Below are 15,712 nucleotides of genomic sequence, written 5' to 3' on the forward strand. Positions count from 1 at the left end.
ACCGCTAACGGCCTAGTATAATTATAGAGGGCCCCAAAGGGTTTAAAATCGTGATCGTGATTGGTGTTTTTTTACCTTTCTGTGACCGTGATTGCCGAAATTTCCATTTCTGTGATCGTGATGGGACTTTGCCCGTGATCCGTGATGACAAAAAAATCAAGTCTCGTGATCGTGATCGTCATATGTTTTCGTGATCGTGATGGGCATTATTGCAAAGCATTTTATTTTCAACGTACATTTTTCACATCTGTATCACTTTATGATCCTCTATTCGTCAAGGTGTTTGTGATCGTGAAAACAAAAATCAAGGTAACTGTGATCGTGAAAGCTAAAATTTCCCTTCCCGTGATCGTGATGATACCCCCCCTTTGGGGCCCTCATTATATGTACCCGTTCTACTCTTTTTTTCTCACCCTATCGCGTTTTCTTGGTAAGCAAACATTTGGTAATTCATTTGTGGATATATATTGCTTTTTTTTTAAATTTTTATAGATGAGTGGAAACGAACATAGAGATATAGAAATGTCGAAATGAATACCACATGGGAAACACAGTTCGTCAGTTAAGCACAGGCACCTGACTTTCCGTCATTCACTTTCCGATGGCTTCTTTTCCCTTTAGTTCACTCTCAAATCAAATCACGTCAGTTTCTGTGCTGTGCTTGCTTTATACCATATATAATGTATACCTCAAACGTAGTATTCTGAATTACTCTGAATGTATTAGGATGATAATCGGGATTTTTGTTTAATGAGCTTGATTATACTGCTTGGTATAATAATTACTTTGTCTACCTTCGTGTGTCTATCGGTCGTATTTATGAAAAGAAGATAAAGACAAATGTGGCAAAGAATGATACGCTCTTAATGCAAGTTTGTGTCAACAGTGTGGGATGCTGTGTTTCAGTGAAAATCAGTGAAGCAAAAAAATTAGACTTGAGGGTATTTCGTAGTTTCGTATACTGATGCAGTCGCAGTAGATCTGAGCCTGAGGGCAACAGAGCTTACACAATATTTACTTGTACATTGTATTCATTCTTACACTGCGCTGTATGCAATCTAAGGATGCATTCCTTTTTGTGTAAACGATCATGTAAACTACCAGATATCCGTCCGCGCTTTTACATAGGATAAGATCAATGTTCAACTTGGACACATGGCTAGAATCGACAGCCTGGTCTGTTACAAATTTAATTTTGCAATTTTCTGAGCTTGGCCTCGCAGAACATTCACCAATAATTGTCCTGTGTATAGATGAAGAGAGATGTGACTCAACTGTGTTTGTACATTTCGTCAGCTCGTTTGAATTTTCAAAGAAGAGAATAAACAATAGGTTAAGTTTATGGAAGTTTTTTTCGGATTTCCGAAGAACTCTTACCGTTTTTCTTCTTCTACTTCTTCTTCTGCTTCTTCTTCTTCTCTTCTAGCATTCTTCCCTGCTTCCCTCCTTACTTTTCTTCTATAGCTGTTTTCTAAAGTGGATTACCTCAGCTAACTGAAATACTTTCGCATCGTTTTGCACAGCTCATGTTTACAACAACAGAAATACGATCCCAAGTGCAGTGACACACACCTGTCACTTTTCTTCCGAAGAGTTTTCGGTAATAATATCTATGACGTGTTGGACCGAGTTTAGGCAAGGATTATAAACCTTCCAGCGCAATGGTGCGCTTTGTCTCCAGTGTAGAAAGACGAGGGGGGAGGGTGGAGGGGGGGGGTAAAGTAATGGGTTTAGGGAGTTGTCCTCATTCAATTGTTAACTTTTCGTCGTTGTTGTTGTTGTCGTCGTCGTGGTTGTCATTTTAATGTCGCCATCGTTGTTTTCGTCTTATTTTAGAAAAACATGTATTATAATAATGATAACAGTGATGTAGCACTAGTCTCCACACACACACACACTCACACACACACACACACACACACACACACACACACACACACACACACACACACACACACACACACATTCACACATACACGCACCCATTCACGCACACATGCACGCTCGCACATTCACGCACGCACGCACGCACGAACGCACTCACGCACGAACGCACAAACGCACGAACGCACACACGCACGAACGCACGCACCCAAGCTCGCACGCACGCACACACACACACACACACACACACACACACACACACACACACAAACACACACAAACACACACACACACACACACACACAAGTGGGGGACCATACCGTACATACAGGTTAAACAAGCCATAAGGGTTTATAGCGACAGCAAAGACATCACATCAAAAATCTGTGATGACACAGAAGCATCTTTACTGACCTACCCGGAAACATCGTAACAACCGTGATGCTGGCCAGCAGTTTATTGCTTTTCCATCTTCATATTAGATCTCACCATCTCTTCGCACCTGGGAACTTGGACATTGGATGGTTGACAGACAGGCACTTAAGCTTTCGTAATCTGAACTGAAAATATAGAGGTTGCGGAGACGAGTACCGAACACTCAGTGCAGAAACGAGTCAAAGCTGGATAACGTCAACTTTCTCGTCTCAGGCTGCGTGTACGTGTTGTCCCTTTTCGGTATGCCCGTTCTTTTCCCCGAGGCCGTTCCGTAGTAGGCAGAACGGGTGATACACCAGCTGTTGGAGTCAAGAAAAATGACGTTATCCTTATCTCGGTACCGTACTGAGAATTCGGTCGGTCTACCCGTAACCTCTATTATGTCTCGAAATTACGAACCTGAAGGCCAATAAGGACATTGACATATATATAGGATATGAGTCGTACACATTTTTTTATTTTTTTTTATTCAGCAGTTGATATGGTGATTCATCCGGTGTATATAGGCCTACCGTAATTCACCCTGTTGATATTCTGTTTTGCTTTATCGAGTTTTTACACGTGTAAAATGTCTCGAAATTCAAACAAAATCAAGGCAAGAGACCAATATAACCAGAATATAACAATTGATACAGATCAAGACAGTCCTTGTTCTACGAGATCGCCGCTTGCGGTCGAATTGAACAATGGCTGTCGAGACCTGTGTCAAAGGCAATATAATCGTCAAAAATACAAATATCCTTTATCTATCCATTCACTTTAGTCAGAATTCTTTTCTTTCGTTTTATTTTGTTTTAAATTTTTTATTTACTATTGCACGCGCATACATGCATATCTTTTGAAGGCTCAACCATTCCCCCTACATGAGAGTTTTAGTCAGCCCCTGATGTCACATGGCTCAAAGAAGGGAAGTTCCATGTTCAATCAATACAAAGCAATATCCTCAGGCTAACCATGAAACTGATCCTGGTGTATGTTTAATTAATACAGGCACTGCACATCTCACGTATCACAGTAATCAATAATCACAAGTCAACTCTGGTATGTATTATTCATAACCACACCAAAAAATAAATACACACTCACGCACGCGCACATGCACGCACGCTCGATCGTGCGCAAGTACGCGCGAACACAGAACGCACGCACGTACGTTCGCAAGCACCCCAACACACAACCACATACATCAGATTTAGAAATATTCTCAGGCTAACCATGAAACTGATTCTAGTGCATATTTCATTAACACAAACAGGGCACGTCAATGATATTAGGCAAATCAATATTCGAATGTCAACCGTGATGTCAATAATGTAATCACATATCCAAATACACACACACACACACACACACACACACACACACACACACACACACACACACACACACACACACACACACACGCGCACACACACACACACACACACACAAACGCACACTCACACACACACACACACACACGCACACACACACACACACACACACACACACACACACACACACACACACACACACAAACAAACATACACTGTAAATCTCAAGTGGATCGATCTGGCATGACAGTAATAACACGTCATAGAAAAACATGACTTCTGATCATGAAGATCCTTAAATGTACTATCCTTACCGTGTAAACTATCGTGCGCACAACTGCAGATCTGCCAAGGATTTTTTTACCTTCCACTTGCAGACATAAAACAAATGTACAGCCCCGGGTGCTTTCGGTGTAGACTGGGATTTTTGTGTGGAATTAATTTCACAGATTGACATTCAATAATTAATTTCGTTTCTGCACAGAAAGCTGCCAGACTGTTGTCTTTGGAATGCGTCTAATGAGTGGTAGGATGCTCTTATCACATGCAAAAGACTGTGACATAGCTCAATGTGAGTACCGGCACGGTTGGCCTAATTGTAAGGCGTCCGCCCCGTGATCGGGAGGTCGTGGGTTCGAACCCCGGCCGGATCATACCTAAGACTTTAAAATTGGCAATCTAGTGGCTGCTCCGCCTGGCGTCTGGCATTATGGGGTTAGTGCTAGGACTGGTTGGTCCGGTGTCAGAATAATGTGACTGGGTGAGACATGAAGTCTGTGCTGCGACTTCTGTCTTGTGTGTGGCGCACGTTATATGTCAAAGCAGCACCGCCCTGATATGGCCCTTCGTGGTCGGCTGGGCGTTAAGCAAACCAAACCAAACAAACTCAATGTGAGTGTGCATGGCACAGGGGAACAAACCCCTGAGCACAATCTACAGACCTGCCCACATCTGGAGACAGCACCCCAGCACTACTGGCCAGAAGACACCAGCTTGGGCACCAAACTCTGGGGGCCTGCTGTCGAACTGCAGAAGACTGCGGACTTCATGTCAGCCACCGACCTGAGGATATAATGGCCATGAATATCAAACGCAGAACAAGAAGAAGAAGAACAAGCAGAAGAAGAATCTCACACCAAAGCCTGGACTAGGGTGGTGTACATAAATGATTGCGTACACGAGAATAAACGTATCTTTAAAGCCCGGCGTCACGAACTGAAACCTTTGCCTGAACAATTCTTCTCATTGCGGTCAATGCGCATGCGCTAACATGGGGAGATTAATCAGGTCGTGAACAACCCAACCCTAACCCTAACCCTTACCCTAATCCTAACCCTAACCCTAACCCGAACCCTAACCCATGGTTCGATCGGTCAAAGGGTCGCATTTTTTAAGTCCAAGGTTGACCGCAATGAGAAGGATTGTTCAGCAGAGGTTTCAGTTCGTGACACCGGCGTAGATCATTCATATGTGCATACACCGTCCTCCGGTGTTGTTTGCACACTCACCTGTAAAACATGGATGGCCTGGTAATGATCACACCAAGGCACACAGTTATATGTATAGCTCGCATTGATAAAACTCCCTGCGCCTTAATTGTTCTTATCGCTTTCAACACAGTCAAATGCGTGATCGGTACAAAAACACCCGAAAGGGGTTCGAAGGTAATTAATCTGTACAGTGGAACCTTTAAAGCCCCCCCCCCATCCCCCTCCCCTTCCCCCCATTTAAGTCTAATTCCCTCCCTTTCAAGATCCTGACTTTTTATTGAGTCACTTGAGAAAAAGTGACTCTATGTAATCGGTCAGTGTTAGTCTGTCCGGCCGGCCGTCCGGCCGGCCGTCCGTAGACACCACCTTAACGTTGGACTTTTCTCGGAAACTATCAAAGCGATCGGGCTCATATTTTGTTTAGTCGTGACCTCCAATGACCTCTACACTTTAACGATGGTTTCGTTGACCTTTGACCTTTTTCAAGGTCACAGGTCAGCGTCAAAGGAAAAATTAGACATTTTATATCTTTGACAAAGTTCATCGGATGTGATTGAAACTTTGTAGGATTATTCTTTACATCAAAGTATTTACATCTGTAGCCTTTTACGAACGTTATCAGAAAAACAAGGGAGATAACTAGCCTTTTCTGTTCGGCAACACACAACTTAACGTTGGGCTTTTCTCGGAAACTATAAAAGTGACCGGGCTCAAATTTTATGTGAACGTGACTCATTGTGTTGTGAATAGCAATTTCTTCCTGTCCATCTGATGCCTCATATAATATTCAGAACTGCGAAAGTGACTCGATCGAGCGTTTGCTCTTCTTGTATTTAGTCAAGTTTTGACTAAATGTTTTAACATAGAGGGGGAATCGACACGAGGGTCGCGGTGTATGTGTGTGTGTCTGTCTGTCTGTCTGTCTGTGTGTGTGTGTGTGTGTAGAGCGATTCAGACTAAACTACTGGACCGATCTTTATGAAATTTGACATGAGAGTTCCTGGGTATGAAATCCCCGAACGTTTTTTTCAGTTTTTTGATAAATGTCTTTGATGACGTCATATCCGGCTTTTCGTGAAAGTTGAGGCGGCACTGTCACGCCCTCATTTTTCAACCAAATTGGTTGAAATTTTGGTCAAGTAATCTTCGACAAAGCCCGGACTTCGGTATTGCATTTCAGCTTGGTGGCTTAAAAACTAATTAATGACTTTGGTCATTAAAAATCTAAAAAATTGTAAAAAAAAAATAAAAATTTATAAAACGATCCAAATTTACGTTTATCTTATTCTCCATCATTTGCTGATTCCAAAAACATATAAATATGTTATATTTGGATTAAAAACAAGCTCTGAAAATTAAATATATAAAAATTCTTATCAATTTTTTTTTTTCGAAATCAATTTAAAAACACTTTCATCTTATTCCTTGTTGGTTCCTGATTCCAAAAACATATAGATATGATATGTTTGGATTAAAAACACGCTCAGAAAGTTAAAACGAAGAGAGGTACAGAAAAGCGTGCTATCCTTCTCAGCGCAACGAATACCCCGCTCTTCTTGTCAATTCCACGGACACTGCCTTTGCCACGGGCGGTGGAGTGACGATGCTACGAGTATACGGTCTTGCTGCGTTGCGTTGCGTTCAGTTTCATTCTGTGAGTTCGACAGCTACTTGACTAAATATTGTATTTTCGCCTTACGCGACTTGTTAGATGTTTCTGTTCATAACTCACCTCCTTCATAAGACTGATTTCCCCAGCTGTTGCGAGAGGGGAGGGGGGGGGGGGGGCTGAGGGGGTTCCACTGTAAAAGGTTCGACAAACACTTGAGCCTATACGCGACTATAATAAAATAAAACTTGAACTGAGAGCTCGCCGACTATAACGCACATTCGTTCCGCTTCAGCTGTGAAAATTGACGATTAGAGGCTACATGTACCTCGCTAAAGTGGTGAGAACAGTCCCCCAATTGCTATTCGGGTGCGTGAGTTCTGTTCGGGTGCGTGAGTTTGAAAGGATAGAGAAGGTCAGGGAACTCTCTGTCGTGGTCCGAACCTGCTGTACCCGTATTATATTACCACTGTCTTTCTCGGGTGCGGGTCTTTCCTGTGTGAAAGGATTACTGAAGAGTGGAAAAACTGTCTTTGTGACTGATGTAGTAGGAGGAGTTAGCGTATACCTGCAGAAGAGTTGGTGTGTTATTGAACTAGAAGTTTTGGGAGAGGTACAGACGACATTTCGCAAGTGTGGAAGTGTTAAAACTGTTGTGCTTTGGGAGCACCCGGATACACATTCTACCCTTTCTTTTTGTGACAGAATCTTCTGTGGCCGATGGTATATAAGCAATTTAAGAGGTGACATTTTATACAATTGGAAGGTTTGTGAGAAGAACGAACGGTAGTGTTCAAGCAAGTATTGAAACTGTTGTGCTTTTTTTTGTTTTGACTTGACTAAATGTTTTAACGTAGAGGGGGGAATCGAGACGAGGGTCGTGGTGTATGTGCGTGTGTGTGTGTGTGTGTGTGTGTGTAGAGCGATTCAGACTAAACTACTGGACCGATCTTTATGAAATTTGACATAAGAGTTCCTGGGTATGAAATCCCCATATGTTTTTTTCATTTTTTTGATAAATGTCTTTGATGACGTCATATCCGGCCTTTCGTGAAAGTTGAGGCGGCACTGTCACGCCCTCATTTTTCAACCAAATTGGTTGACATTTTTGTCAAGTAATGTTCGACGAAGCCCGGACTTCGGTATTCAATTTAAAAACACTTTCATCTTATTCCTTGTCGGTTTCTGATTCCAAAAACATATAGATATGATATGTTTGGATTAAAAACACGCTCAGAAAGTTAAAACAATGAGAGGTACAGAAAAGCGTGCTGTCCTTCTCAGCGCAAGTACTACCCCGCTCTTCTTGTCAGTTTCACTGCCTTTGCCGTGCGCGGTGGACTGACGATGCTACGAGTATACGGTCTTGGTGCGTTGCATTGCGTTCAGTTTCATTCTGTGAGTTCGACAGCTACTTGACTAAATGTTATATTTTCGCCTTACGCGACTTGTTTGTTGTTGTTGTTGTTGTTGTTGTTGTTGTTGTTGTTGTTGTTGTTGTTGTTGTTGTTGTTGTTGTTGTTGTTGTTGTTGTTGTTGTTGTATAGCACCTGGATACACTTCTATCACTACATTGTATGACCGTTTCGGATGGTTAGAGTTGGCATGTTATACATAACAGTGGTACCTGCGATGTGAGGCCCCTCCAATGAGAGGACACCTCCCATGAAAAGACACCTTCTCTTGTCCCTGTGTCTACTATCTCTACCCAAATATACCTGGCTGTCATGGCAGACCACCTGTAATGTAGGGACGACCCTTTTGCCTGGTCCCAAGGGTGTCCTTTCATCACAGGTACCACTATCGTAATAATTATCAGTAGTCAATGTTTGTAAAGATTTTAGTCAAGCAGTATGTAAGAAATGTTAAGTCCTTTGTACTGGAATCTTGCATTCTCCCAGTAAGGTCATATATTATTGTACTACGTTGCAAGCCCCTGGAGCAAATTTTTTATTAGTGCTTTTGGTTAACAAGAAACAATTAACAAGTGGCTCTATCCCATCTCCCCTTTTTCCCCTATCCCATCTCCCCCTTTCCCCGTCGCGATATAACCTTAAATGGTTGAAAACGACGTTAAACACCAAATAAAGAAAGAAAGAAAGAAAGAAAGAAAGAAAGAATAATTATCAGACACAGAAGTAGTACGGACGTGGTGGCTAAGAGCGTACGAGTTGTCAAGTCATACAATTACGAAGCCTTAGATTATGAGAAGCGCAGATGACAGTTTTCAAAACTCCAATCTGGCCACATTTCTACTTCCACGTTTTGTGACCGATTCTAAGGGTAAGAGTTCGCATGTTATACAATTAGCGTAAGAGTTGGCAATTCATACAATTAGAAGACTTACATTATAAGAACTGCAGACGACAGTCCTCGAGCAAAATAACAATGAAGCGTGTGTGTTTTGATCAAATTCGGACACATTTCGACTTCTGCATTTTCTGACCGATGTGTAAGTTAAGAGTTCGCATGTTATACAATTAGAAGACTAGTAGATTATGAGAAGTGCAGACGACAGTTCTCAAAGCGGAAAGTGTTGAAGCTTAGTGTGTTTTGATCAAATTTGGACACATTTCGACTTCTGCGTTCTGTGACCGATTCGTAGGTTAATAGTTCGCTTGTCATACAATTTGAAGACTTAGGAGAGCACTAACAGGGTTTTGCTAGTGAGTGTGTCTTGTGAATGCTGTATTTGGATAGAACCATGACGCATTTCTACCTCTACGTTCTGTGATCGATGCTATCGTTATACAATTAGACGACTTTCGATTGAGAGGCACAGACGATATTTTGCATGTGAGAGAGTCTTGAAACTGCTGGTTTTAGTAGCACCAGGACACATTTCTACCTTTAAGTTCTGTTATCGACGCTGAGAGAAAGAGTTGTGCACGTTATACAATTAGATGACTTTGGATCGAGAGGCATGGACGATATTTCGCAGGTGAGGGAGTCTTGAAACCGCTGGTTTTGGTAACACCAGGACACACTTCTACCTTTACATTCTGTTATCGATGCTATAAGTTGTGCATGCTATACAATATTAGACGACTTTCGATCGACAGGCACGGACGATATTTCGCGGGTGAGAGTCTTGAAACTGCTGGTTTTGGTCGCACTAGCATACATTTCTACCTTGACATTCTGGTATCAATACCAATAGAAGGTGTGCATGCTATACAAGCAGGAGACTTGGGGAAGAAGCGCGGTCGATATTTCGCAAGTGAGGAAAGCTTGGAGCGGTTGTGTTTTGTTTGCACTCGAATACACTTCTGTCTCTCCGTTCTTTGCGATTGCACAATAACTGCTGATGGCTATACTAAGGAAGGTACAGCCAGTACATGGGATCTTCTTTCGGATGTGCATTTTAATATCCAGTTAGGATTTCGAAACACGGCTTTTCGACACCTCCAGTGATTTCTGGCATGCAAGCAAGTCGGTTGTTTACGTGAATTACAGGTAGATGTTTTTACAATATACTGGAGGGTTGTGGTGGATTCTATAGTGTGTCAGTGTGTGTGTGTGTGTATGTGTGTGTGTGTGTGTGTGTCTGTCTGTCTGTGTGTCTGTCTGTCTGTCTGTCTTTGTGTGTGCGTGTCTGTCTGTGTCTCTGTGTGTGCGTGTGTGTGTGTGTGCGTGTGTGAGTGTCTGTCTGTGTGTGCGTGTGTGTGTGCGTCTGTCTGTCTGTGTGTGTGTGTGTGTCTGTCTGTCTGTCTGTCTGTCTGTCTGTCAGTCACAGTCGTGCCCTCTGCCCTGTGCTAATTACTATGTGTCGGCTCGGATCACGGTTAGCTGTACTTTAGCACACCCTTTCCTAGTGTCCTTGTGTTCCTATTATTTTCTCTTGGCAGTCCAGTATAAGACAGAAGTGATTTGGGGGAGTGCTTGTTGCGTACGTTAATGGCTCAGTCTACCGACGTTTGCATGCAGAGTAACCTCCACTCAAAGCTGTGTGAGTATACCCGGCCCAGCTATCGCACTAGATGTTTTGTTAACCGTATTACACGAAAGGCAATGAGAATGTAGTAAAGGCACAGTCCTTACCGCGAAAACTCCGCGATTCCCCATCTCAGATTTGGCCAGTGTTTTACATTGGATAAGACGATCCCTCCACTTGGTCACACACCAAAAGTGAACAGACTCTGTGCCCAGTGGGATTTGTTTTGTGTCCATTTTTTTCGTAAAAGCCACCGGTGGCTTTTTAAAAGAAATGATTCATTAAAAAAAATGAGAACTTACCACAGCAAGCCGTCAGTGTGATTTGATTTTTGACGTGTGCCCAAGTGGAGGGATGGTGTTATCCCATGCAAAACCTTGCCCAGAACTAAGATGGTGAGCCGAGCAGTTAACACGGGAAGGCGTGTGAATTTAAACAGGAACAGGTCTTTTATCTACGGCGACCACCGAGTCAAACTAAGGTGAAATAACGTGGTAATAGCTGCGGGCTTGACAGTAACAAAATTCTGTCCGTTGCTACGTCTACATTGTCCGCCCGGACAGCGGTGAGACATTCGTTGCTAGCTATCGGAACAGGTGGGACTGGGTGACCAGTTGGCGATTTCTTTTGCAGAATATTTACATAAAAACCGAATAAAGAGCAGTAATTTCAGATTTATGCTAATAGAGTACTCAGGGATCAGATATGCTGGTGGCGTTGTTGTTGTTTGGTCTACGTTGTATTATTCCGACGTTTCGATGGTGCAAATGCTGAGAATGGGGACAACGTTGTTGTGTGGACCAACTCTTTGTTCAGTTTATCAGCCTACACGACGCACGAGAAGAACACATTTTTGATAGATTTGCTTACTTTGCGAGAGTTCGGAGTTAAAGCAGTATTATCCGCGGAGATGTAACGGCAAAGAGAAACGACTTTGCAAAGTTCTACAATACAATTTAATCTAATCTGATCTAATGCAATGCAATACAATGCAATGCAATACAATACAATACAATACAATACAATACAATGCAATGCAATGCAATGCAATGCAATACAATACAATACAATACAATACAATACAATACAATACAATACCATACAATACAATACAATACCATACCATATCATACCATACCATACCATACCATACCATACCATACCGTACCATACCATACCATACGACACGACACGACACGACACGACACGACACGACACACCTCGACACGACACGACACACCTCGACACGACACACCTCGACACGACACGACACACCTCGACACGACACGACACACCTCGACACGACACAACACGACACGACATACCTCGACACGACACAACACATCTCGACACGACACGACACGACACGACACGACACACCTCGACACGACACGACATACCTCGACATGACACGACACACCTCGACACAACACGCCATACCTTGGCACGACACGACACACCTCGACACACCTCGACACAATTCTTAACATAAACCTCTTCTTCTTTTAATACCAGCAGAGAGACCTTGACTACAGTGACGGCTTCAACGACGACAACTATTACAGCTCCATCAACAACGACCCCAACCATGATTTCGCCAAGAACCCCACCCCGACCCGCCTGCAACTAGCAGGCTACAAGACCCAAGCGTACGACAATCCTAGCTTTGCCGGGCCAGCATTGGACGCAGCGCCTGGTTTCTACTACAGGATGGCTCACAGTAAGTATGGCAGTGCGGGCGAATCATTTTGCCCGATTTCTTCTTCTTCTTCAGCGTTGAACGTTGGCCGATTCGAACCTTCGGGCAGGTGTAACTAAACGATACGAAGCTGGTGGTAAGTTCCTGGTCAAGCTTTTGATTGTATAGGTTCTATAGCCCAGTTTTGGGGGTCTTTAACTCAGAAGGTCTGGGATTTGATTGTTCTCTTTGCCTGCGCGCGTATAGTATGTTGGTTATGTTTGGTCATAGTATGTTTGCTTATGTTTGGTCGTTATCTTTGCCTGTGCGTGTATTGTATGGTTGGTCGTTATTTCTGTCTGTGCATGTATAGTTTGTTGGTTATGTTTGGTCGGTTTCTTTGCCTGTGCGTGTATAGTATGCTTGGTCGATGTATGTATTGTAAAGCGCTAAGAGTAGACATTTTTCTAGAATAGCGCTATAAAAGTTTGCATTATTATTATTATTATTTACGTAAACTGCGCGCCTGGCTCCCGCTACAGGATGGCTCACAGTGAGTATGGCCGTGACGCTCCTTCTTCGTCGTTGAACGTTGGCCGACTTGAACCATCAGGCAGGTGTTACTTTTCGATACAAAGTTGGTGGTAAGCTCCTGGCTTCAACTTCAGGATGGATCAGGGGGGATTCAACTCAGAAGATATGGGATTCACAGAAACTGTGCGCGTAAATAGGCTTGCTGAGTGTAAGCTAAATGTTCAGCTTTCATTATTTCGCAGAATTGTTTGTTATTTGGATGGACGTACTCTACCCTGTAGAGTTCAAAAAGCTCAAAACATAAACATCAACAAATCTTCACCTGTCAAGGGTTTCCAGCACGTAATCCAAAAGAAGGGTTCCCCAAACTGTGCGTCCTGGCGTCCTATGCGCAATAGAAGCAAAAAAACAGGTACTAGAAATGTGTGGAGGGGGTCGGGGGTCGCTGGACGCTCAACATGTCCGTTATCATTCATACCTTCTTCTTCTTCTTCTGCGTTCGTGGGCTGAAACTCCAACGTACACTCGTGTTTTTGCACGAGTGGAATTTTACATGTATGACCGTTTTTACCCCACCATTAAGGCAGCCATACGCCGCTTTCGGAGGAAGATTGCTGGGTATTTTCGTGTTTCTATAACCCACCGAACTCTGACATGGATTACAGGATCTTTTCCGTGCGCACCTGGTCTTCTGCTTGCATGTACACACGAAGGGGGTTAAGTCACTAGCAGGTCTGCACATAAGTTGACCTGGGAGATCGGAAAAATCTCCACTCTTAACCCACCAGGCGGCAGCGACCGGGATTCAAACTCACGACCTCCCGATTAGGAGGCCGACGTCTTACCACCACGCCACTGCGCCCGTCCGTTATCATTCATACCGTCGTTACAGTTTTCAAAACCATATTTCTGCCAGATCTGTACCGTTGTAGATGTACGTGCTTAATCAAACCACAATGGGGATTATGTTTTTGTGAAGGGCTCAGATAATTTCGAAAGTCAGCATTACATTGACGTCAGGGCTTAAAACGATACGTAATGTGTCCACATGGAATGTGCCATCCGAACGCAAGAATATGAACCTCCTGGTCTTCGGAGCCACTGAAGCTACTCTGAGGGGGTCTTGGGACCCTCTTTATATTAACTTGGGGTGTCCCGTAGACCCTGCGTGGGGCCTTGCGAAAGTGTGTTGTGTAAGGTTCGCTTCTTCTGGCCAGCCCTACGTTTCTTTGCAAGAGCGCCCTCGGAGTGGGCGAAGCGTTTCTTTGATGCGGCGGTTAAACGTTCTGGGGCTTCTTACGCTGCGAAACGGCCTGCTGGTCTGATTTCTCTGGGCTGTGAAAAGGGGTCAGTATACTGAAGCGTTCTCTCTCGTTTTCAGACCAAAACTCTTCCGACTCCTCCAACGGTGCCAAGAACCGCTATGCCGTCAGCGACAGCGACGAGGGGAGCAAAAACTCGAGGTGGAGGGAGGCACACAGGTGTAAAGTCATCACCGCCATCGTCGTCCTCGTCGTCATTATTGTGGCTGCCGTCAGCGTCGCTGTTTACTTCTCTGGTCAGTACTTTATTATCATTATTAGTTGCTTTTGTTTTGTTGTTGTTATATTGTTTTTGTTATTTTGTGTGTGTGTGTGTGTGTGTCAGTGTGTGTGTGTGTGTGTGTGTGTGTGTGTGTGTGCGTGTGTGTGTGTGTTTGTGTGGTAACGTTGTGCATTGTTAAAATAGTCTGCTGTTCTATTGTTTTTAGTTTGACTTATTTTAATTTATGTTATTGTGTTTCATTTTTTTCCATTCTATTGTATTTCATTCATTCGTTTAAGTTACATTCACATTTTCACTTTCAAATTGTTTTCTATTCTGCCTTCTCCTTTTCAGTTCATTTTCTGTGTACTTTTGTTTCTCTTAATTAAAGAAAAATGTCCACATAATACAATAACGCATAGACAATTGTCGCTTGACTGCTTTTTAAATTATGAATATAGGCGTACATGTATAACCAATCAAACTAATGTAGCAAAGTGCACTTCGCTACCCTAAACACTCTAATCATCGCATAGCGAAACAGCCTTGTGTACAGTACAAACGGGATAACCCATCCCATAGCAGACGATACGATGCTGCGCGCGCACCATTGCCGGCGCAAATTCTAATACAATACCTTTCTTTATATATCTACCTAACTTCTATCTTCCAAAGTCCCTTTTATCTTTGATACGGTCCTAATTATATTTAGGTTTGCATAGAAGTCACTGATTAGGCTGGATGGCTGCATATTATTGTGTTATTTACGATAATGCTTCGAACTGACCAAAGCGTCACTCTGACCTTGACCGGTTTTCATGTATCATCGAGAGAAATTGATTCTCACAAACTCATATTTGTCTTTTCAATCATTGTTTTGTCATTTTTGTATCACTATTACATATCCCGTACCTATGTTGCCTATGATTTTAGTTTGTTTATAAGGATTTGGTTGTAATGAGTGATGCTTGGTTCCTCTGCAAAGATTGCTAATTTATGCAGACAGGTACTCGCGCAGGAATTTAGCCGATTCCATTTACTTTCGGACTTTACCGCTTCGTACTAAGTCAATGTATAATTTTCCCCCAAGTAACGCATATCATGATGTTTGTCTAGGGTTCTTCTTTTTATCTGTATGATTTATGAGTTTGTCCATTATTCCAGTTTAGAGAGTTTTGTAATTTTCCGCACTGAAGTTGGTTCAGTGCCTTCACTAGGACCATTGTTTTTGCATCCTACTAAATAAATATAAGTTTTTATGAAATGTGATCTATTGCAATGGAAAGCTAAAGGTCGTAGCTTTAATTTGAT

General features: G+C 42.9%; 1 protein-coding gene across 1 annotated transcript in view; it reads left to right on the plus strand.

Annotated features, from left to right (window-relative positions):
• The window catches only part of LOC138983054 (uncharacterized), a gene marked incomplete at its 5' end in the record, with an annotated part of 181,271 nt that overhangs the window by 933 nt on the left and 164,626 nt on the right, over positions 1-15,712 (plus strand). Inside the window, 2 exon segments of the mRNA XM_070356456.1 lie at positions 12,181-12,385; positions 14,259-14,435. Coding sequence (XP_070212557.1) covers positions 12,181-12,385; positions 14,259-14,435 — 382 coding nt within the window.

The sequence above is a fragment of the Littorina saxatilis genome, linkage group LG12 (assembly GCF_037325665.1).
Source record: "Littorina saxatilis isolate snail1 linkage group LG12, US_GU_Lsax_2.0, whole genome shotgun sequence".
NCBI lineage: Eukaryota > Metazoa > Mollusca > Gastropoda > Littorinimorpha > Littorinidae > Littorina > Littorina saxatilis.